This window comes from Musa acuminata, chromosome BXJ1-3 (assembly GCF_036884655.1).
Source record: "Musa acuminata AAA Group cultivar baxijiao chromosome BXJ1-3, Cavendish_Baxijiao_AAA, whole genome shotgun sequence".
Lineage (NCBI taxonomy): Eukaryota > Viridiplantae > Streptophyta > Magnoliopsida > Zingiberales > Musaceae > Musa > Musa acuminata.
This window is the reverse complement of record NC_088329.1, coordinates 44,869,925-44,891,382: the sequence shown is the minus strand read 5'-3', so window position 1 is coordinate 44,891,382 and position 21,458 is coordinate 44,869,925. Positions and strand designations below refer to the sequence as shown.

Below are 21,458 nucleotides of genomic sequence, written 5' to 3'. Positions count from 1 at the left end.
CATCTATAAAACTAACATCATTAAGATAAATAAACTTAGATATTTTGCTTTAGTAACTATAGAGATACCAATACAACTTTTTAAAACGTAAAGACGCTAAAGGTAGCTACCTGCATATGGTAATATGTAATTAGCCCCTAGTTTTCTCACTATATCATCAACATAGTGGTCAAAAGCAGAATCTGAGGCTTCCTTTTCTCTTCACTATAAGATTTACATAGAGAGAGAGATGATCCTCTCGCTCTCCAACTCAAAACGTATAGGCAAGAAGAGAAGTATGTGATACAACTATCGAAGAGAAGAGACCTATACAAGAAACAAACCACAAAGTTCTATATTTCTATCATATGGCAAGTAGATCAAACACTAATCTATCCTCTGATGATACTCTCTGCTCCTGTAAACTTCGATCTATGTAATATACGTTACGATGATGCCTTCCTCAAAAGGCATTGCTTATTCTTCTGTATATATTGTGCCTGCCAATTTGAACTTATTTTTCACCTGCTTTGGTCACCTTTTCGATTGCCAGATTACTGCATTCCTTATCACCCGATTGTCTTCGCATACGATCGAGAAACATAAGTTGATCATCTCTCATGGTTTTATGAACTGTCCTCATCTGAATTGGCATCTTGTCCCCACCGTCGGAGGACTGGACGCAAAGCACTTGCAGATGTATGGAAGGACCTAGCTGATCCGACTACCGTCCTCTCGTGCAACATGCCCACTTCCTTGCAGACATTATCTAGCACTGAGAGGAAGTCCCTTACCACCGTAAATATTCTGAGAGGGTGGGCTTCCTCCTTTGCTGCATTCCCATGAAAGTATTCCGTAGTCTCCTTTACTAGGCTCATCACCCTCTTTTCCTCGACCTTAACACGATCAATCTCCCTTTCGGCCTCTTCAAGAAATTTCTTCATCAACTCATAAAAATTCATACCTTGTGTGCATGATTTTGCAAGCTGTAAAACTGACCTTATCTTCTCAAGCCCAATTTCTAGCTTGGAGACATAACCACTGAGCACATCTGAGTCCATTCCAGCTGCCTTCCTGACATTTCCGAGTTCACTGCTCAACCCAGCCACCACTTTCAAGCCTTGTTTCTTGAATTGTTCTTCTCTGACCTTGTCAGAGAGACTCTCTGCTGTTGGTTCAGTACCTGATCCTTCCGACCGCATGATCTCTTGCATGACAAAATGCAGAAGTGTGGTTTTTCCATCAGTCCCTTCCACATCTGCGAGTTTTAGAAGAGTATCTAGCTTGAAGGCTTTCGCCTGACCGCGGTTGGTTCCCACATTCATCCTGTTTCCAGTCCTCAGAACAGCTTCCAAGAGCTTACGGAATAGTCCACTGCTTCTTAGATCTTCACATGCTGCCTGCAGAACATTTGAGGGACTATGAGCCATGCAATATATGGACGATGATTATAAAGGTTTTGTTTATTTCTTATGGTTTATCGTTAGTTTGTAAACTTATATAAATCTTCAGTACATTTCAACAGTATTTTTTTTTTTCAGAAAAAAGAATTGTGTGCGATCCAGTTCCATTTCAAAAAATATCAAGTGGATGCTATGATAGGGGTACGTCAGGCAGTTTTAAAAAGCACCAAAATATTGAAAATAGAATTTAGAAAGAACAAGCACAACAACTATTAGCCATGATTTATCCCATATAATGAGCATTCAATTGGCACAATATGCATAATAAATTTATAGGTCAAAGAAGAACTCTTAAATTAATAATGCATGCTAGTATATTAAGAAATAGGAGAAATCATACTACAGTTAAAAGTAAGAATAATTCAAGCTAAAATTTTATAGCTCAGACTTCCAAGAACAAGTTTGTAAGTACTGATCGGAAATATGTTTGCTTCTGCTTTCAAAGCAATAGTTTTACCTCTAAGGTCTCAAATGATTTCGTTAGATAGTTGACTTCTGTCTCAAAAGTAGCTCTGTAGAGCAGTGCATCAACTCTTTTGAAGGCAAATGGTATGTCCAACACTGCTTTTACAAAGCGCTCGGCCGAACCTAGCTTAGAAATGTCACCTGTGTAGCCACGTAATCTTAGTTCTTCCTCCTTAGTCGGTGCCATCTTAACCAAAGTTTCCAAAAGCTCAGCTCCTAAACACTCGGGATTACCTGTAGCAGACAATTTTATCACTGGGTAACATTAAAACATGCAGTATTCATCACAATTCAGCTGCAGCAATTCTAAGTTAAGAGGCTCTATGACTCTCAGAAAATTATCCGATCAGCTGTTGTACTACTAATGTCAAAACTAAAAGAAAATTTTTTGTTGGTAATTGGAGATAGATTTCAAACTAGTAAGACAGGATCAAACATATGGAGAAAGCTGCAATAAACAATTTATCATTGGATGACCCCGCAGGAGATAAATAATATCCAACTTGACTTATAGAACTAGGATGAAGTCATATCAAATCATTTTGTGCCACATGAATAATTTAAGGAGGCATGAGAAGAAACAAATTAACTTTAGAGAAAGGATGCATTCTTACCATCCAACAGTGCTTCGGAGACCTCATCTGTTGTCACTTTCAATGCCTTCAAGAGTATTGCAATGTTCTGCGACTTCTTCGGATCTAACACTCTGTTCTCCCGCTTGAATGGCAGAATTCCCTGTCTTCTGCTTGCATCTTTAGGAACAGAAGCTGTGGTGTTGTTGACAAACAGAGTCTGAATCACATCCTCATTCACTCTGCCAAAATGAAGGGAAAAACTTAATGCTAATTCATGGTTTCGGTAGCTTTGGAGATCAAATTGGGAGAGAAATCTTCAGGAACTTCTCACTGAAATGAGCTTGATTTCAATTGGTCCCAGACCATTGCTCGATCGGAGCTCGCTCTAACTTTGTCCCAGTGTAGAGGCTTCAACTTGGGCTTTGCATCACCCTCCAAATCCTCCCTCGCCTCTTCAATTTGCCGTGAAGAACTAGCGACTTCGTTGCCGACCTTCGCAGGAGGAAGTGGTATGTTGAACCGTGCTGCTTCAGGAGGAAGAGGATTCAGCAATCGACGCCTGGAAAATGGCGCAATTGGTGCCACAGGAGCTTTAATTGGCTGTTCATCTTGCTCCACGGCTTCGACAGGTGGTGGCGGCGGCGGCGGTGGCGGAGGGGGTCGTGGATTTCTGGTGAATTTGTCTGTCGTGGGAGGAGGTGGCGGAGGTGGTGGAGGGGGCGGCGCCGGTGGTGGAGGTTGTTGTTTCATTGGTGGGATTATCTGTCTGACTTCAGCTTTCGAGTAAGTAGTGAGCTGCATGGAGCGAGGAGCAGAGTCCGCCTCCGCCGCCGCCAAAACCAAGAACTCCTTCCCGCCGCTGCTCATACTCGGGAGGCTCCGCCGCGAGACTGGGCTACCTGGGCTCTCGCTAGTGGCGGACGCCAACGACCGCTGCGCAGTATAGAAGGTGTCCTCGTCGGAGGACGCCATCGACAGAGGAACGATCACCTCCCGCGAAGCCGTCGCGGTCAACGAAGGAAGCGGCCGGAGCTCGGGGCTCGGATGATGCATTTCCAGCATCCGCTCCAACCCGAGTTTCCGATAGGGCGATCCGTTGGATTCGCTGCCCTGCCGCCACCCCGAAGCCGCCGTAGACACCGTGTCCGTGGTACCGGGGTAGAGCAAGTCCTGCGCCGCCTCGGAAGAGGCGGGCCGGCCTTCCCACCGGCCGCCGCTATCATCTCGGCCCATGACCTTCCCGGCGTCCGGTGACCTATCAGCCCTCCGGAGTCGGTACAAGAACAACCCCAACAAAACCAGAACCACGAGGGCGACCCCGGAGGCGGACGCCGCGACAGCGACGACCTTCTTGGACGCCGACGATGCGGATGGCCCGGAGGAGGTGACGGCCGCGTCAGAGGTGTCCGGAGGCGGGTCCAAGAATTCCTGTGGCGGCGGCGGGGGTGTCCACTGGACGGGGTACAGCGGCTGGTGGAGGACCCTCCGGCTGCCGCCACCGCCGTCCGAAGCGGAGGCGACGGCGGCGCAGAGGAGCGAGAGCTCCACCAGTAGCATCATCGCGTGACGCTTATCCAACGACTTCCGTTTCCGTTTCCGTTCTCGTTTCGCTTCGGTGGCGAGGGGATTGAAAGTGGCAGCCAGAGACGAGATCCGTGTATTCTTCCTCCGCCTCCGTCTACTCCATCGGACGCCGACCGAGTGACATCAGCGAATCCGCCCGTCGTCCTTCGGCTCGTGGTCCCGATCCCGCGCCGCCGCCTCCCCCCATCTTGCACTCGCACATCTCCCTCCCTCCTCGACACCACCACCGGATCCGCTGCACGATCACGAACACGGTGAGCTACTCCGTTGCCATCATCTCCCGTCGAGCTTTACGATACGGCGCACGTAAAGCATCTGCTTTCACTGCGCCACGTGCAGGGCCGGAGATAGCGGAGAATACGGCGCTACGAATTCCGCCCCATCAAGAACCGGCATCGTCAAGGAACCACTCGATCCGATCGGACGGTCTCGACGAGCAGAAGAGATTGCTTGCGATTTGGGTCTTCCCTTCCGTAACATCACAAGATGCTTATACACTATATAAAGCATGTCGAGGCAATGTATGTATGTAAAGCATGCAGATTGGCGACGGGGAGGCGGGGGGGGGGGTCGCGTCATGTGAGAGAGAGTGAGGAAGAAAGGTAAGCGAACCAAAGGTGTCGGCGAGGCAACAGTGACACGACGTCAAAGGAGATGGCCCCTTCGCTGACGCTCACGGTCTGACCGTGCCAACAAAACCGCTCCTTCCGATCGTCATCAGTCACTGCTCGAATGCGATGGAGTTGTGGTCCTGCTTGTGCCCATCTCATACACGAGCTCGTTCCGCCATTTCACGATGGTGAAGCGGATGCGCTGAAGAAAACGCCACGTCTGCAACCGCAAGTCAAGTGGAGGCTTCCGGATCGTTGCCAACGCGACCTGGTTGCAGAAGATGAGGAGGATTCATCATGGGATCCATCTTTCTCCATCAGTTTCACTGTAAGGTGATGTTCCAGAGAGAGTATGAAGAGGAAAATACATATCTTATAATCATTTGAGAGTCTTTGGGTGTAAAACATTTGTTCATATTCCCAAAGATGAAAGGTCCAAGCTTGATAATAAGGCAAAATCATGTATCTTCTTGGGATACGATCATGAAGAGTTTGGGTACAGATTATGGGATTCAGTGAATAAGAATATTATTAGAAGCAGAGATGTTGTGTTTCTTGAAGACCAATTGTTTAATGATGGTGATAATATTGAGAAGCCAGAAACCTCTGTTTATATTCCTTGGAGTTTGAGTCCAGTTCCTTTACACCTATAGTTCATGATGATCATGGGAGAGATGAATAAGAAGATTATGGTGAAAATACTAGTGATGATACACCTACAGTTGATGATGCTGAACCAACTGAACAGCAAGGAAAGTTGACACAGAATGCAAACAGCAAAAAAGATGTACATGTGAACAGTAGCATATTTCCCTGCAAGCACAATATGATGATTCAAGAATCACACAAAGAGCAGATGCAAGCATCAAAGGACTTTTGCTTCATTCATTCAACACATGGTGGCTACCTAATTGTGTGAGCATCATTGATACTAACAGCCCAAACAACACAACAATTATTTTGTTGGAATGAGAAGTCATAGATTGGGAAGTAAGCAACTGTAACACTCCAAAACGAATAAGACTAGGATTGATGTACTATTGTCAACTTTATTCTAAATATTTTGAATGACGAAATTTATAGACTAGTTAGTCCAACAGATCCGGATCATGACAGCAATAACAAATCCTATTGAAAAAGAACTACAAGATTAATCATCATCAACTTGATATCTGTTGTCACCTCAACGAAAACTGATTAAACCAGTAGATGCAGAATTTGATTACTTGTATCCCAACTTAAAGCCATACATCAAAAGGCTCTTCTTGTCAGAACCACAAGGAACCACAGATAATTGATAAGATTTCATCATTTACATCTTTGATACCTTGTAAAGTCTTAATGATTAGTTGATCAAAGAACGAAAGCAAGATGAGCAGATCAGAGAAAGGCATCCATAACTAGGTTAATATAAAGATACAGACAGAATCATAATTCAGAATGAAAGAAAATAAATCATCGACCTTATATAGACCCCTTCATAAGGACATGTTTGCCTTTGAACAAGAGGCCCTTCAAGCAACAGCACAAAGTTAACTAGGCCTTAAAGATTAAGAGGAAAAAACAATAAAAGAAAGATACAATTATTCTGATGTTTTTCTATCACTTTCATGCAACTGGCCCCATGGTCTCCTCATCAAAAACCCATGGAGGTAGGTAGTTTCACGAAAAAAAAAACTTCGAAAAAAATAGGGTTATCTCCAAAGGCACCGATTCCTTACTTGGATTCCACAGGCACCATTTTGATGACAGCAGCAATGGGCATACCAAGAAACCCAATGAACACACAGACAAGCCACTGTGATAAAGTCAATGGCGTTGTGCTTGCAAAATCTCCAAGAAACTGAACAATTATGAATTGGAAGATGATGGTGCAAGAAATGACAGCCACGAATACATAATTCTCTGATATGTCATGAAAAACATTTATCTTTTCCATCTCTCTGCAGCTGATCTCATTGAACACCTGCACAAGAAAAATCAAGGTATTAGAGCCACATGAGTGCGCTCCAGTTATATAAAAATATGTGCTAAAACAATTTACAGCATAAAATTAAAAAGAGACAACCTACTATCCAACTTAAATGACTACATAGCATATGATCCATACCATCTGAAAATGTTTCCAACAGATTTAATTAAAATAGCAGTGAATTTATAGTCACCTGTCACCCAACATCCATGCTAATGCCTTCAGAGCATGTAGATGTCATGGGATCTAAAGCTCTAGTACAAAATGAAATTCTCATTTCAATTAAAAGGATTGCTTGTCAAAACAGCAGTTTGTAGGCAATGGCTTAATGAATGGTGATTTTGAAATGAAAACTATTAGCTTTGTACACGTAAGTTGGTGTCATGTGCCCAAGAATTGATTCATAACATATGGATCATATTCCATATCCTTCTATTGTATTCATCATATTCTTTCAAAAACATGATAGAACAAAAACAATCATAAGTACATGAGTTTCACGAATTTACCTGACAAAGGACAAAGCAATTGAAAATGAGGGTATTTAGTCCAAGATCAGATTCAGGGCCCTCAAGTCGAAACAGCACTTTCCCCTCTCTCTGGAGATACCATATTACTATAAACTGGTAAAAGGATTGTCCTACGATGTTCCTCCACATTGCATTGCTAATAAAATTGCCTTTTCTTCCAACAGGAGTCCTTTTCATCAATTCATCATTAGGTGGCTCAGTGGCTAATGCAAGTGCCCCAAGTGTATCCATAATCATGTTCACCCAAAGCAGTTGAACAGCAGTGAGGGGAGCATGTCCTAACATAGAGCAAGCACAATGAAATGAACAATGAGGGATATGATCTTAAGGTACACCAGAAATTAGTACCATTGAAGGGGTTAGATTTACCAGTTAAGCAGGCTGAAGAGAAGTTCACTATTAGAGCAACAATATTAACAGTCAGCTGAAACTGTACAAACTTTTGAATGTTTATGTATACAGACCGGCCCCATTTTGCCACAGTTACAATAGTTGAGAAGTTGTCATCAAGAATAATAACGTCAGCACTTTCTTTAGCTACCTGCGTATGACAATAATAATGTCATCAAGATATGTAATCTTTGGAAGAAACAATAACTGGACTTCTTAATTGTAAATAACTTGGCCATCAACAAACTATCGATAATTGTGTATCTATCGATAATTATGAGTTATAAATTGGCAACCTACATTACAGCCTTAACTCTTATATTTGTGGATTCTAGAATCAATAGCACTTCAAAGCTAATTATTTGCCGAGGTCATTAGTATTAGTCAGTTGCGAGAGCAATGCCTCCAGCCATGAGAAATGGGTAGATACTATGGTTGAAGGCACTTTCTTACATGCTCCTTTAGAAGCAAAATGCTTAGAAATTATGTAAGCAAAGAATACTATGTCAGTTTCTACAATATCAGAAACAGAATAATTAAAAAATAAACATGCCATAATTACTACCTCAGTCCCTGCAATACCCATTGCAAGGCCAATATCAGCCTCGCGAAGTGCTGGTGCATCATTTGTGCCGTCGCCAGTCACAGCAACAACTTCACAGAACACAGTGCGCAGATGCTTCACCAAAGTGTGTTTATCGAGAGGTGAAGATCTAGCCATTACCTGGTAAGTTCAACACATTAGCAAGTCAATGATGATAATTCTAACATGTAAATGTCTGTTTGATGTGTTGAGGTCTAAAAATTAGAACCTGAAGTTTTGGAATCAAATCCCTCATTTCCTCTATACTCTTATTCCTGAACTCAGGACCTTCAATAGCCTGTCCATCATTAGTAAGAATACCACATTCTCGAGCAATAGCCTTTGCTGTGTTTATATTATCCCCTGTAACCATTCTAACTGTAATTCCAGCAGACCTACAAATTGCAACAGACTCTTTTACACCTGGTCGGACAGGATCTTTGATGCCAACAATTCCAATACAAGTGTATCCATCAACAGGGATATGATCATCAGCTGCAAAACCATTCTCAACTTCCATATAGGCAAGGCAGAGAGTGCGAAGTGCTTCGTTAGCAAAACTTTCAATTACACCGTTGAGATGACCAACTGTTGCTTCATCAAGTGGGACAGCATTACCTGCAGGATCTAAAACTTTACTACAAGCTGCCAATATAATTTCTGAAGCACCTTTACAATGGGCCCAGCATCCTCCTCCTGGAAGCTCGATAACCACTCCCATTCTCTTTTTCATGGAATTAAATGGTTCCACTTTTACAAGCTTAGTTTCTTGGCGCACAGCCTGGAAATCCCCACCAAGCGACAAGCCAAATTCCAACAGTGCAGTCTCAGTTGGTGTTCCAAGAATTTCAAGCTTTCCATATTGGGTGATGACAACTTCTCCACCAGTGTTATTAAAGATAGATTGCATGAGCACTTTTACAACAACATCTGGAACCTGGGAACACATAATTTTGACCTCTTCATGATTACCAACCTCCTTGATACTTCCACATATACAAGCTTTCACTACAGTCATGTGATTGGTTGTTAATGTACCTGTCTTGTCACTGCAAATTGATGTAGATGAGCCCATAGTCTCACAAGCAGCAAGATGGCGGACTAGTGCTCTATCATTCATCATCTTCTTCATGGCAAAAGCAAGGCTCAAGGTTACAGCTAAGGGCAATCCTTCGGGAACTGCAACCACTACAATAGTGACTCCAATGGCAAAATACTCCAGCAACTCCAACGCATCATCTGCTGACCAGGTCCAGTGTGAACCCTCTTGAAACTTGCGTCTAAGTTGTCCTTCAGCTAGCACAGCAAATGTCACAACTGCAAATGCCAATCCAATTTTCCCTATAATAGTTGCAACTCCATTCAGTTTGACCTGTAATGGAGTTTCATCATCTCCTCCCTCGCTGAGGGTGGCCATCAGCTTACCCCATTGTGTTCTCATGCCAACAGTAGTTACTAGCATTTTACAGGATCCATCTTGGACCTTAGTTCCAGAGAGAAGAAATGGGTTGTCAGCATTCACAGCAACGGGTTCACTCTCTCCTGTAAGACTAGATTCATTAATCAACAAGGAAAATCCAGACACAAACAACCCATCAGCAGGAACTTGATCTCCAATGGCAAGGTGAACTATATCACCAGGAAGTAGATCATATATTGAAAGTTTCTGCCTAAATCCTTCCCGTGTAACCTGTATGGATATCTTCTTCTTCTCTTTATCCAAATCTCTGAACTGTAAAGACTGTCGATAATCACTAGTTGCAGTCACAAAGACGACTAAAAGTATGCTACTGACAATTCCAAGGCCATCATGTGCACCTTTTGGCCATCCTTCTGTGGCAATGCCAACAACTAGAGAAACAACAGCACACACGGCAAGGATCATGAGAGTCATGTCTTGAAGCGCTTCCCAGACGAATATCCAAAAACTCCGAACCTCGCTCTCCGTGAATTTATTCACTCCATAAACATTTTGCCTGCGTCTCAAACTCTCGTCAGCAGTAGTTAGACCGTTGGTAATGGATGTGGAGAGTTTGTCTGCAACACCATCTATGCCACCATGTATCTTCAACTTCTTCACATCATGGCCTTCAACTATGGAGCTCAGTTCATCAGCGCAAATTTGGAAGCCTGCTTCCTTCACTTCATTAGGTACAGTGTATTCACTCTGCAATGCGATACCTGAACACATTTGTTGATGCACAATTGAAACAAAAGACTGAAGAAGAAAAATCCTTGAAGCCAAAAGTGCAATCATGCTACCACGACAAAAAAGGAACTACATTTTGACAACTGACAGATTACCATGGATAAATTGCAATGCAGCTTTTGAAACCAGAACGGCAACTCGTAACTTCTCCTGGAACACATAACATGAAAAATCAATCTCTCCCGTAGAGATAGAAGAGTGTAATGCATAGAGTCAATGCCAGACTTTTATGTAAATGGGAAAGCACAACAACAACTTCAGCATATTTCTTACTGGTATGAATGCCTGTAATGGATGTCTAGTAGCATAACAGGAGCACAATGAAAGGGAGATGCTTTCCAAGTAAACGAGAAGTTTGGCATCAGATATGAAACCCAGAGAACAAACAGGTGATCGACTCAAGAGGACCAATCTATTAAGGATCAGTGATGTTGGTTGTCACAACGAGGAAGGAAGCTAGGGCTGGACCTGATTCGACCGCATCATGGCGGCGGCCTCGGAGCGCTTGGAGAGGTTGGCAGTGAAGCGGAAGCGGCGCTTGGGGTTCTTGACGACGCCGACGAGCTTCCTCCATCGCTGGAGCGACTCCTCCGGCGAGTTCTTCGACTTCACCCCACCGAAGTTCTGGTTCAGGTAGCTCTCCATCCTCCCCCCTCGCTCCCTCCTCCTCCTCCCCCTCCTCCCCCCCAGCGCCCTCAATGACTACACGAGAAATAGCGAAGTGAGAACGGAACGAGGAGGAAGAGGAGGGAGGAGCCGCAGTCGGAGCAGCTATTGCGTAGTTCCTACGAAGCACTCGGTGCGTAGAGGAAGCGAGAAGGGAGTTAGCTCATTGCGAGGGAGAAGGAGAGGAGGAGGAGAAGAAGGAAGGAGATTTGGATCCGCAATGGGCTGAAGAGAGGGCCACGTTACGATCGCATTTGGAGGAGGAAGTCGCCGGAAACTGCGGGGAGGAGCGGAAGAAGAGTTCCCGGTTCGCTTGTGGCGACGGGTTCGCCTGCCTTTACCAGAAAGCTCGTGGGCGTGACCGACCCATCACGTGATGTGTTGGCTCACCGGTTTGATGAAATGAGTCGCGTTTGGGTCAACCGGTATGGTTAGCACATTCGATCCAAATTGATCGACTTATTAATCTAATTAGGTCGACCTGTTGAGCCCAACCCAACATCGTATCGACGCATCTGACCCAGTAAACTCATCTATTAATATTCCAAATGTAATTTTTATTTTTATTTTTATTTTTATCAACGCGTGCTAATTTAGCTCGACCAGAGTCGACTGAGCCGATTCGACCCAACCCAGTTTGATTCACTAACTGATTCGATCCTCGACATGACAAGTCCGATAACATAATATTAAATATAAATTTAAACATAAAATTAAATATCATTTTTTAAGGTAAATAATACAAAATATATTTTAATAATTTATCGTAAATTTTTTAATTAAAACCTGTTAACTAAATTAAATCTTTATTAACTAAAATTCTGCTATCTTTATCATCTAATTAAATTTATTACTTTTTTATGAACTAAATTAATTGACACTGATAATCTAATTAATTATCATGAATAAGTTCAATTTGGACTGAAATTTAATGACCAAAATATCAAAATCTTATGAGCTAATTACATATGATAATCCCTTTTAGTTAGAGGTCTTTTAACATCCTGATCCCTACACTTTAAAAAATTATATTGATATTTTTATATTTATAAAAATGAACATTTCAATTGATAGTGATCGACGATAATATTGTTGGGGGTCATGGGTGATATATGCATCAACATCGATGCAATTATCAAACGACCCTCTCGTCGCTCGACATTTACGTTGACATGACTTAGTAATTATGTCAGCGCTGATATAATTGTTGAGCGACATCGCTTTGTATCTACCCAACGTAGTTGCCGAGCGACACCGCTCTACATCGATATTTACGCTAATGCATATGCCAAGCGACGAAAGGTTGTCGATACAGATGTTGAGCAACATCGCTTGACAACTACATCAACATCAATGCAGATGTAGAACGACACCACTCAAAAACCGCATTGACATCAATAAAAATGCAGAATAACACCGCTCAACATTTGTGTCCACGATTCTTTCACCTCTCAACAACTGCATAATACTAACATAAATACAAAACGATAAAATAACCATTCAACAATTCCATATGCATTCTCGTCGTCATCATCCCTCCACCAACTAAAATATCATAATTATATTTTTACTTTTTATTTTTATATTTTCGTTAATAAAACTAATAATATTAGGATAAATAAACCTATATGTTTTTACCAATATAACTCTTTAAAATATAAAATCGAGATAATAAAAAATAACTAATTAGAGAGAATAATATGTAATTAGCTTCAATCTTACCCACTTATAATCATATATAAAAACAACAAAACAATAAACTATCCGGCAAAAAGTGGAGCAAACGATTTAGATTTAATTCCCTTCGACCTGAGACTATAACGGGCCACGACATCAGCACTCCCCATTTGTTATGAAGATTAAGAAAACAACACAGAACAAGTAAACTTAAAAAACATCTGATAAGCATCACCTTAAAAGTCGAAGACAATTACTCGAAATAAAATGAGGAAAACAATAGTCAAGACTGCATCCCGCACAAAATCTGCTAAAGAAATGATTGCTATCTCAACAAAAGAAAATATCAAAGCAAACGTCGGTTTAGGCTCCAACAACTTCTGCTTCACCTTCCATCTGGACATCTTCTGCAGGTCTCTCCATTTTGACACCCACATCCTCCTTGTAGTCACCATGAACCTATCAAATCAAAATCCAACTACTTTGAGACTACTCGACTTTACAGACCGAAATCACACGGTACATCAGATTCATCCATTTAGATCTTAAAATGACATCCAAAGTTCAAAGAAAGTGAGAAGCTGTATATAACAATTATATTGAGAAAGGCATATAGAAACTACCTCCATGAGTTTCCCTAAATCAAACTTGGGAGCCTTCAGGATTTTGACTTTGCGAATAAACACATTCTGCAATGGGAAAATGCTGGCCGTTGCTTTCTCAATCTCCTTTCCAATGACCTCGGGTATGAATTTCAGTACCAAATCCTTCAGATCGCATGAGGAAGCTTGATTAACCATAATTTCTCTCATCTTGCGACGTATCTGAAAACAATTTTGAAATGATACTATTTATTATTCATTCCACAATTGTCCAATAAAAAGATTTAGTTTGCATAGTGAAATGAACTTACCTGTCTGATCTGACTAGATTGGGCATAACAGGTGCGCTTGACCTGATTTGGACGTCTCTTGGTGAAGCCGATACAGAACAAGCGCAAAGTGTAATTGTCAGTAGTCTTCACATCAACATGTGCTTCAATCAGTGTTTGCCACTTCCGAACTAAGTATCTGACCTTGTCAGTTGTGAGGTCCATGCCCTAGAAGAAAGCCAAAGACATTAATACCAACAACATAGCATCTATGAAGTTAAATAATACAACAGAGTCACAGATATACCCAGAAGTTTGTTAGGACATTCTTTCCTTGCACATCCTCTGCACGAAGCCGGATCTTCCTGTGGGCTTGATCCTCATCGTTCTGAAGGTCAGCTAAAGAAACTTCAAAGACTCTGTGTTTAAGACCCTCAGAAGCAATCTGAAACAAAAAGAAACCTAATCTGGTGAGCGGCTGTCTATCAAGAAAACAATTGGGAATACATTGCAATCACAGAACTACGAAACATGAAATTACAATAACTCAAATCACGTGAATCTACAACGAAGCAATGAATCAGTATAGATGCAGAACAATAGACAATCAAATTAAAGCAACGAAAGAAGTACAAACACTAATGCAAATGTCTGCAATGAAAATCGAGGAGTACGTATCAGAAAGGTGCCTTTGGTGTGCGTATATTCTCCCAGTCTAGGCATGACATAACCACTGAAACAAAGTATCAATGAGAAGTAGCCCAATATGATCAAACAGAAGGACACTTATGTTCCAGGGAAACCAATATCCTCAGAGGCCATGAACCAACCTCACCTGAAGCAAAATCATTTATGGGTGTCAGCTTCTGTCGGTCTGCCCACAAGATGTAAACACAAGCATCCATGTAACCCCTATCTCAACAGGTAGTAACTATCCATTGAAATGACAGCTCTAATATCAACCGAGTTAATTAATGAAGCTTTGGTGAATAGAAAATGACCTGGCACAATATGATTAAAAAGATGGACACTTGAGTTCCAGGAAACCAAAATCCTAATAGACTATGTTCACTGGTGCCGGCTTCTGTCCACAAGCTGAAAAGCACAAGCATCCACTTAACACCCTCTCTCAACAGGTAATAACTACACATTCAAATGACAGATCAAACATTAACTAAGTTAATTGCAGAGACTTTGGTGACCAGCAAATGGCCTGGCCGTCTGCACAGGCCATTTATATCATAACTAGTTTTACTAGTTTCGTAAACTAGTAAACTAGTTTACAACGCCCTTAACATTTACTAGTTTCGTAGGATGGTGCGGAGTGTTAGCTAGTACAACGCTCTAGGATATTGTCTAGGGTGGGTTCCCTGTCTTATTTCGTAACAGTGTTATGTTGAGACTACTGGCCACGACAGATCACCTTGAACCCTTTCTTGTGCAACTGTTTAAAGCTTGTGAAGTTTATGCTTGCAATTTATATTGTTTATCAATTTGCTAAAATGTCTGCTTGTGGGAACCCGAGTTGAATGTTTACTCTAACCCATCTTCTCTTAAGAAACCATAAGAGATTTTGGGGATACTGACCATTTGTAAATAGACAAACAAGGGTACCACACAACTTAGGCAAAACCAACTAAGTCAATGACATACAGATAGAGTATAGATCATATTCCAACTTACATACAAGAATTGCCTACAATGTTTTTCTTGTCCTCCTATTTGCGATTGAGATTTTACATCCAACTACTTACCCCATCCCTCTGTGTTATCATCTTAAGAGTACATGCATGACACAAAATTTTGAAATATTTATTGGAGAGCAACATCAGCTTCTTCTACGACCACAGGAACAAAAACCACTGGTCAATTATGTCCCAGGAGCACTCGGATTGATCATAATCATTTTGAATATGCTAAGGAATTAGCTCTTATGAGCAATTCAAACAGATGATTTTCTTCAGATTCCAGAGTTATGGTTGCATTCCACGACAGCTAGCTTCATAAAGTCACAAAACAAGACTCCCGTAACATTGTTTTCTGTGAGTCAAAGTCTTCAAGATCCAAAGTTGATGTTTGACCATGACAGACAGTTGTCAAAGATAAGTGGTGAAGTGTTACAAAGAAAAAAAAAAAGAAAGGATCAGGTTAGACAACAATTCAGTTGAACTAAGTCACGTGATGGTCTTATCATACATAGATCTCCCAAATGATCATCTAGAATGTAAACTACTTCAACAAGAGTTTGAAGTACTGGATAATCAAACTTGAACTTTACAGTCATCCCAAGTTCAGACCCAATAATTTTTCTTATTTTCTCTGCAAACCTCTTCTTCTCTATGGCTATCCTAATAAAGCATCTGCAATGAAACTATAAAATTTGTAATTCTCATGATCTCATAATGAAAGCTATTTAGTAAATTAAACAGTATCTATTTTGTGCTATCTACAACTTCAGACATGTATAGCTAAAAGCAGACATAGGAATCGAAAGCTGCTTGGCTTCTTGCGCTAAAACTTACAAGAAGCATTTTAACTGTGAGTTAAGAAAGGGGTTTGTTTACTTCAAGAATGAAGCAATAAAATCCCCGTCTTACAAACAGCTGTGCTTACAAATCCATCACCATGTGAATCAAAGAATATTAACACTACCATAAGCTAACAGAAGTCCAACAGAATTGAGCGAACCGATCCAACTGGAGGAATTCAAAAACAGTGATCAGAGTGACAGACCTTAGTGCCCTGCGTCCTCGAGACAAGTGTCTTGCCGACGTTCCTCACGTTGAAGACCGACGGCGCTTTGATGTCGTACCAGTCCTTCTTAGCGAAGGGATCAACCCTGCAACATATCAACCAGATATAAAGCCAGATCACTATTTGCACGAGATGGATACGAACCCGATTGAGAACGGGCAAAGAAGAGCGCTAGGGAGTGAAAATTACGCCTTCTTCTTCCCTCCCTTCTTTCCCTTGGATATCCTCTTGTTCTTCCTGAGACACCGATCGGAGACAGAGAAACCGGTGAGAAATGGAGGAAACTAAAAGCTGTAGAAAGAAGGATCAGTACGAAATCCTCACCCGACCGCCATCTTTGCTCCTCCTTCTCGAAGGGTTTCAGCGCGAGGAGGCGGCGAAAGATGCGAAGGTTTGCCCTAAAAGAGAGGAACGCCGAAGCACTTTATAGACACGACGGCTTAAAATCCATCGAATCGTGATGAAGGATGGCAGGTCAATCTGACGGTCGATAAGCCACGATCAATGACGGCCTTCTGGGCCGCCTTGAGGCCCAATAATACCTGAATTAATAATATAATTAAATCATAATCTCGTTAAACATTTGGCTGACAACAATTACAGCTAATTAATCAGGTTTAGTTCATTATTTGATGTTTCGTTCGGTATAGGGCCAGTTTCGAACGTGAAATGATACAACGGATCGTCAAAGACAACTAAAAACATATAATAGGGCTAATGTTGGTGAGCCCGCTTCACCCTCGTGCAGTCATCCATCACCTAAATTGGTATATATATTACCAATAATATATACCGATTTGACCAAGAACTTTATGGATCCATATGCGAGACAACAATCTTAGGAAGTTAACTACCTTTAATGTTACAATCCCTATACTTCAAAAAAAAAATACTAGCATCTCTATAATTATAAAATAAAAAAATAATTTTAATATTTCAATTGATAGTGACAGACGACGACGATGATGATGATTGACGATACCATTGAGGGTCGCAAGTGACAACGAGAGGCTCAAGCAATGTCACTCGACATATGCATCGACGATCCTTTCACTGCTCAACAACTACTTCATTGTTATCGACACAATTATCGAGCGATGTCGCGCTGTATTTACATCGACGTCAATGCTAAGTAACCCTCACCTCTCATCGTTGCTCTCCTCATCCACATCAACCACCAATGATCCTTAGTAGCACCAACGTCATCCATCATCATCAACTAAGATGTTAAGATTATTTTTTTATCCTTTATTTTTTATGTTACCATTGATAAAACCAAAAATATTAAAATAAATAAATCTAGATATTTCACTTTTATAATTATAGAAATGTCAGGATCAAAATTCAGTGATTAACTACATATAATAACCTACAATTAACCCTTAAAATATCAAAAGAAAAATTGAATGTAAATCAAATGGGTTGATGTATATAGCCATTCGTGGGCCAACGATTTCGGAACACTCTTAAGGATAACATTTAACATAACCCTACAAGAAGGTGACATCCATCATTATTACAGTTGAGAACAACAAAGAAGGCGACAGCTGATGTTACAACAACTAGCATCTTGCTTTGTAAAGCTCGAAATGATCTTGCACGCATACACACATGCATTAAGTATCAACAAGCATGGGGAAAACTATTAGAAGATGATCAACATAGTGATAAAACTGTGGACTGGAAATGACAGACAAATCATTTTAAATAGACATGTCATAAGTATCTCAAGTAATGTTGGTGAGTATAGATGAAGCAAATTACAAATGTAGAAGAATATGTAGGTCTCCCACGATTGAATGAATCCATTCCACACAATGTACTTCATCATTGGAAGAGGAGGAACACAAAGCATCTGGCCAATCTCAATTATCTAAGTATTAATAGGTCATAAACATGCAGAAAACCTACCATTCTCTTGGTCTGCTTACATGAAAATGAAATTAATGCAAGAATATAAGCTGACCATCAAGAATAGAAGGCCACATTTCCTTGAAGAAAACATTAACTTAACTGATCAGTGATTATAGATGAAGCATTACTCTACAAATTTACAAAATTATGAATGTTTCTTGCAAGTTAAGCCTTAAGACAATTGAAGTAAGAAACATAGTGCAGTAAGAGCCTTATGTCCATGTGATAGTTATATATAGGTGGCCTAGTATGCAGCTTGCTACATGCTAAAGAATGAGATAATATATACTTCTATTGAAGAAATGTCAAGTGATTGAATTCATGGTAATTGCCAGTAGCATTTGCGTAGGAGAAAGGAATGCGGATAGCATTTGTTCACTATAAGAACAATGGAGAACACCACAAAGTACATTTATTTTCAAGCTCAAGAATTGCACAAGCAGGATTAAGTATGTAGAGTTGCTAAAGAAATGAATACCAAAGAAGAGCTTAATAGAAGCAGGAAAAAAGATGGATTGCATGGGCATGACCCTCAAAGTTGAACAGCGGTTTCATTCAATTAGTTATATTTTCAACTAATCTATCGACAACATATCTAAATTTTCTCAACAAGCTTTACAAAATAACAAGAAGCTAATTAAAGAATTTTGCCCTAAATAAAGCACATTATCACATTACTCCAATGAGCTTAGTCTCACTAAATAAAACAATCATACCAATAACTATAGAGAGCTAATTAAATCTGAAATAAACATTTAGATTTGTATAATAAAAGATTTAAAAAGCATCTGTAGATAACAGCTTTGTGCTTATGGCTCTAGGAAGAAAAACTGGAAAAACAGGCAAGGGACAAAATTATAATCACTGAAGTTATTCGAAAAATGTGAACTGTGTTACATTCGTCACATAAACATTGTTCACTTCAACTTTTTTACGAGTACTAAAAAGGACCATCTCATGCTCACAAAAGGAAGAACAAGCAGAAACTTACCATCAATCAATAATAGGGTTTGTAACATTACATGTTCATGAAAAAAAAATTGAGGAAAAGAACAATCTTCATATTACGTATTTACTACTTATATTCACAGTCTGCATTTCTGCATACTTGCCAATGTCGCTAGACTAGACAAGCACAACCATAGTACAAAATAGGAAGGTATACCTCATTTTGTTTGTGCTTACAACATACCTTACAACATACCATTATGAATTCTGCACTTGCCTGAGCCTCCCGGGAATGTTTGACTTATTTAAACACCAACATAGTGCAATGTCAAGAGGGACAGGATTGTGAATTATTAGTATATGTAGCTATAATTTATACAGAAGGAAACTAAGGAACGGTTTATAAACCAGAAAGATTGCAGAAATGCTCTACAGGATCAAGGAGAGACCCATTTAAGGCGATTTGCTTCAGGTCGATGGTATAATTATTACGAAGGAATCCAAACCCAAAGGTTCCATCATCATACTCCCATATCCTACCCTCCACATTTCTTGGATCACCGGAAGAACCAGATAGGCTTGGAATTACCAAGTCATAGCTAGAGTTGATTCGGAGTATGCGTGAGACAACTTCGCTCCTTATGCTTTTCCAATTTGAAGCCACAGGACGGATATGCTCGCGGCTTCCATACAAATCCTGTTCCTCTATGGGAAACGGTGATTCAAGAAATGCAGTGCTTGAAGTCCAGAAAACAGGAGAATAACCCGAGAATTGTTCCCCTGCTTCGCTGACCCTCCGGCAAGTGATTCCACCAACATCATCATAGGTGACGAGGTAGAACTCAAGGACCATGTCCTCGGAAATGCCCTATTGGAGGAAATGTTGTTTCAATGACTTGCACTGATCGAAAGTAAAAGTAAACAATAAATTCATGTAGAATACACACAGTATCTCTAGGGAGCTGCAAAAGCAAAGATATTCCAAACATAAAACAAGGAGGAAAGAGAAGCAAGCACCTTCCACAAGCCCTGTAAAGGCCGTTCCACGGTGGGATAGTAGTTGTTGATCTTCACGAAATGCTGTGTGTCCCATCGCCGCCTTCCAAAGCGCTCCCTTTCCTTCTTCCTCTGCCTTCTCAAAGCCTTATCACTACCAGGGCTCGTTCGGTTAGCAAAGTACCGATAGATCTCTGACATCAATCGGTCTGGAGGGGACGTGCCCTCGGTTCCAAGCACCTCCACCGGAAACCCATTGGAATCTTCTGACCAAGCATCCGCGTAGTAGCTTCGATTCTCCTCCACCACAAAGTGGTTGCAGCCCATGAAGCTAACGGTCACGGGCAGCAAGTCGGGATCTGAGAGGCCCGAGGATGAGATCGAGGAGTCCGACACCGAGCCCAACATGTCTGAAGTCGACTCGAAGCGACAGCCAGGGTGGAGGAAGTTGACAGGCTCGCCGTTGGGCGAGAGGCCCAGCCAGAGAAAGGGCACCTTGAGGACGCCGTATCCATCGCCGGTGGCCTCAGGCGACGGGGAGACACGGAACCCGGCGATGTAGGAGGGGCCCCACTCGAAGAAGACGAGGGGCGGCGTGCCGGGGCCGCCGTGGCCGATGCGGCGCCAGAACCCGATGAGGTGCTCCCAGCGGTCGAGGGCCTTGTAGAGGCGCGCGAAGGGGGCACGGCGACCGAAGGCGGAGGGGGATGACCACGATCGGGGGCGGGTTCTGGAGACCCAGCGGCGCTCGCACATGGCGAGCCAGAGGGGGCTGTCGGGGGCGGCAGCGCCACAGAGGGCAGCGAACCTGCGGGAGGTGCACGCGAAGGCGGCGACCTCAGCGGGGGAGAGGAAGGAGAGAATGTTGAGCTGCACGTCCTCCGGGAAGTCGGAGAACGACATCGCCGGCGCCGGATGCGGCGAAGCCATGTCTTCGGGGCAGGCGTTAGGGTTAGGTATCCGGTCGTGGTACGCCGGTGATTGGGATTCGGGATCCAAGAACTGAACGAATTCGATCGACTTGGAGGGAGGAATTGTGGAGTTTTCGGAGTCGTAAGCACGAGAGAGAGTCGAGAGAGAGAGGGGAACGGCGACGTTTGTTGGCTTCCCAGAGATCTCCGAGCGAAGGAATATTCGAGGAACTTCGAGTAATTGGGAAGGCTTCATGGCCTGAGACGTGGCTCGGGTCAGACGGGACCAGGAAAAGCTGCCTCGGAACCGAAGCAAATGCCAGGAACAGCTGCCTCGGAAGGATCGAGTTGGTCTCCTCG

General features: G+C 42.0%; 4 protein-coding genes across 5 annotated transcripts; all 4 read right to left on the bottom strand.

Moving 5' to 3' along the window:
- Nucleotides 1-172: 172 nt before the first annotated feature.
- LOC135634305 (formin-like protein 8) lies at nt 173-4,525 on the bottom strand. The gene is made up of 4 exons (XM_065144687.1): nt 2,814-4,525; nt 2,522-2,721; nt 1,900-2,141; nt 173-1,379 (listed from the first exon to the last, which is right to left on the bottom strand). The coding sequence occupies exons 1-4, from the start codon at nt 4,040-4,042 to the stop codon at nt 606-608; spliced, it is 2,445 nt and encodes an 814-aa protein (XP_065000759.1). The 5' UTR covers nt 4,043-4,525; the 3' UTR covers nt 173-605.
- Nucleotides 4,526-6,276: 1,751 nt separating this feature from the next.
- LOC135634296 (calcium-transporting ATPase 10, plasma membrane-type-like) lies at nt 6,277-11,146 on the bottom strand. Of its 2 annotated transcripts, none has more exons than XM_065144675.1 (7): nt 10,830-11,146; nt 10,446-10,511; nt 8,382-10,319; nt 8,135-8,293; nt 7,549-7,720; nt 7,159-7,457; nt 6,277-6,643 (listed from the first exon to the last, which is right to left on the bottom strand). In XM_065144675.1, exons 1-7 carry the CDS (start codon nt 11,004-11,006, stop codon nt 6,395-6,397), a joined length of 3,060 nt encoding a protein of 1,019 aa, XP_065000747.1. In that variant the 5' UTR covers nt 11,007-11,146; the 3' UTR covers nt 6,277-6,394. The 2 variants fall into 2 exon arrangements, with proteins under 2 accessions (XP_065000747.1, XP_065000741.1); XM_065144669.1 differs by having other exon boundaries at nt 8,382-10,333; nt 10,457-10,511.
- Nucleotides 11,147-12,909: 1,763 nt separating this feature from the next.
- On the bottom strand, nt 12,910-16,763 carry LOC135634290 (small ribosomal subunit protein eS1). Its single transcript, XM_065144660.1, has 7 exons — nt 16,654-16,763; nt 16,519-16,566; nt 16,309-16,414; nt 13,883-14,020; nt 13,618-13,803; nt 13,328-13,528; nt 12,910-13,163 (listed from the first exon to the last, which is right to left on the bottom strand). Exons 1-7 carry the CDS (start codon nt 16,662-16,664, stop codon nt 13,068-13,070), a joined length of 786 nt encoding a protein of 261 aa, XP_065000732.1. The 5' UTR covers nt 16,665-16,763; the 3' UTR covers nt 12,910-13,067.
- A 2,446-nt stretch (nt 16,764-19,209) lies between these two features.
- Nucleotides 19,210-21,403, bottom strand: LOC135634286 (F-box protein At3g12350-like). Its single transcript, XM_065144651.1, has 2 exons — nt 20,209-21,403; nt 19,210-20,059 (listed from the first exon to the last, which is right to left on the bottom strand). The coding sequence occupies exons 1-2, from the start codon at nt 21,352-21,354 to the stop codon at nt 19,592-19,594; spliced, it is 1,614 nt and encodes a 537-aa protein (XP_065000723.1). The 5' UTR covers nt 21,355-21,403; the 3' UTR covers nt 19,210-19,591.
- Nucleotides 21,404-21,458: the final 55 nt, after the last annotated feature.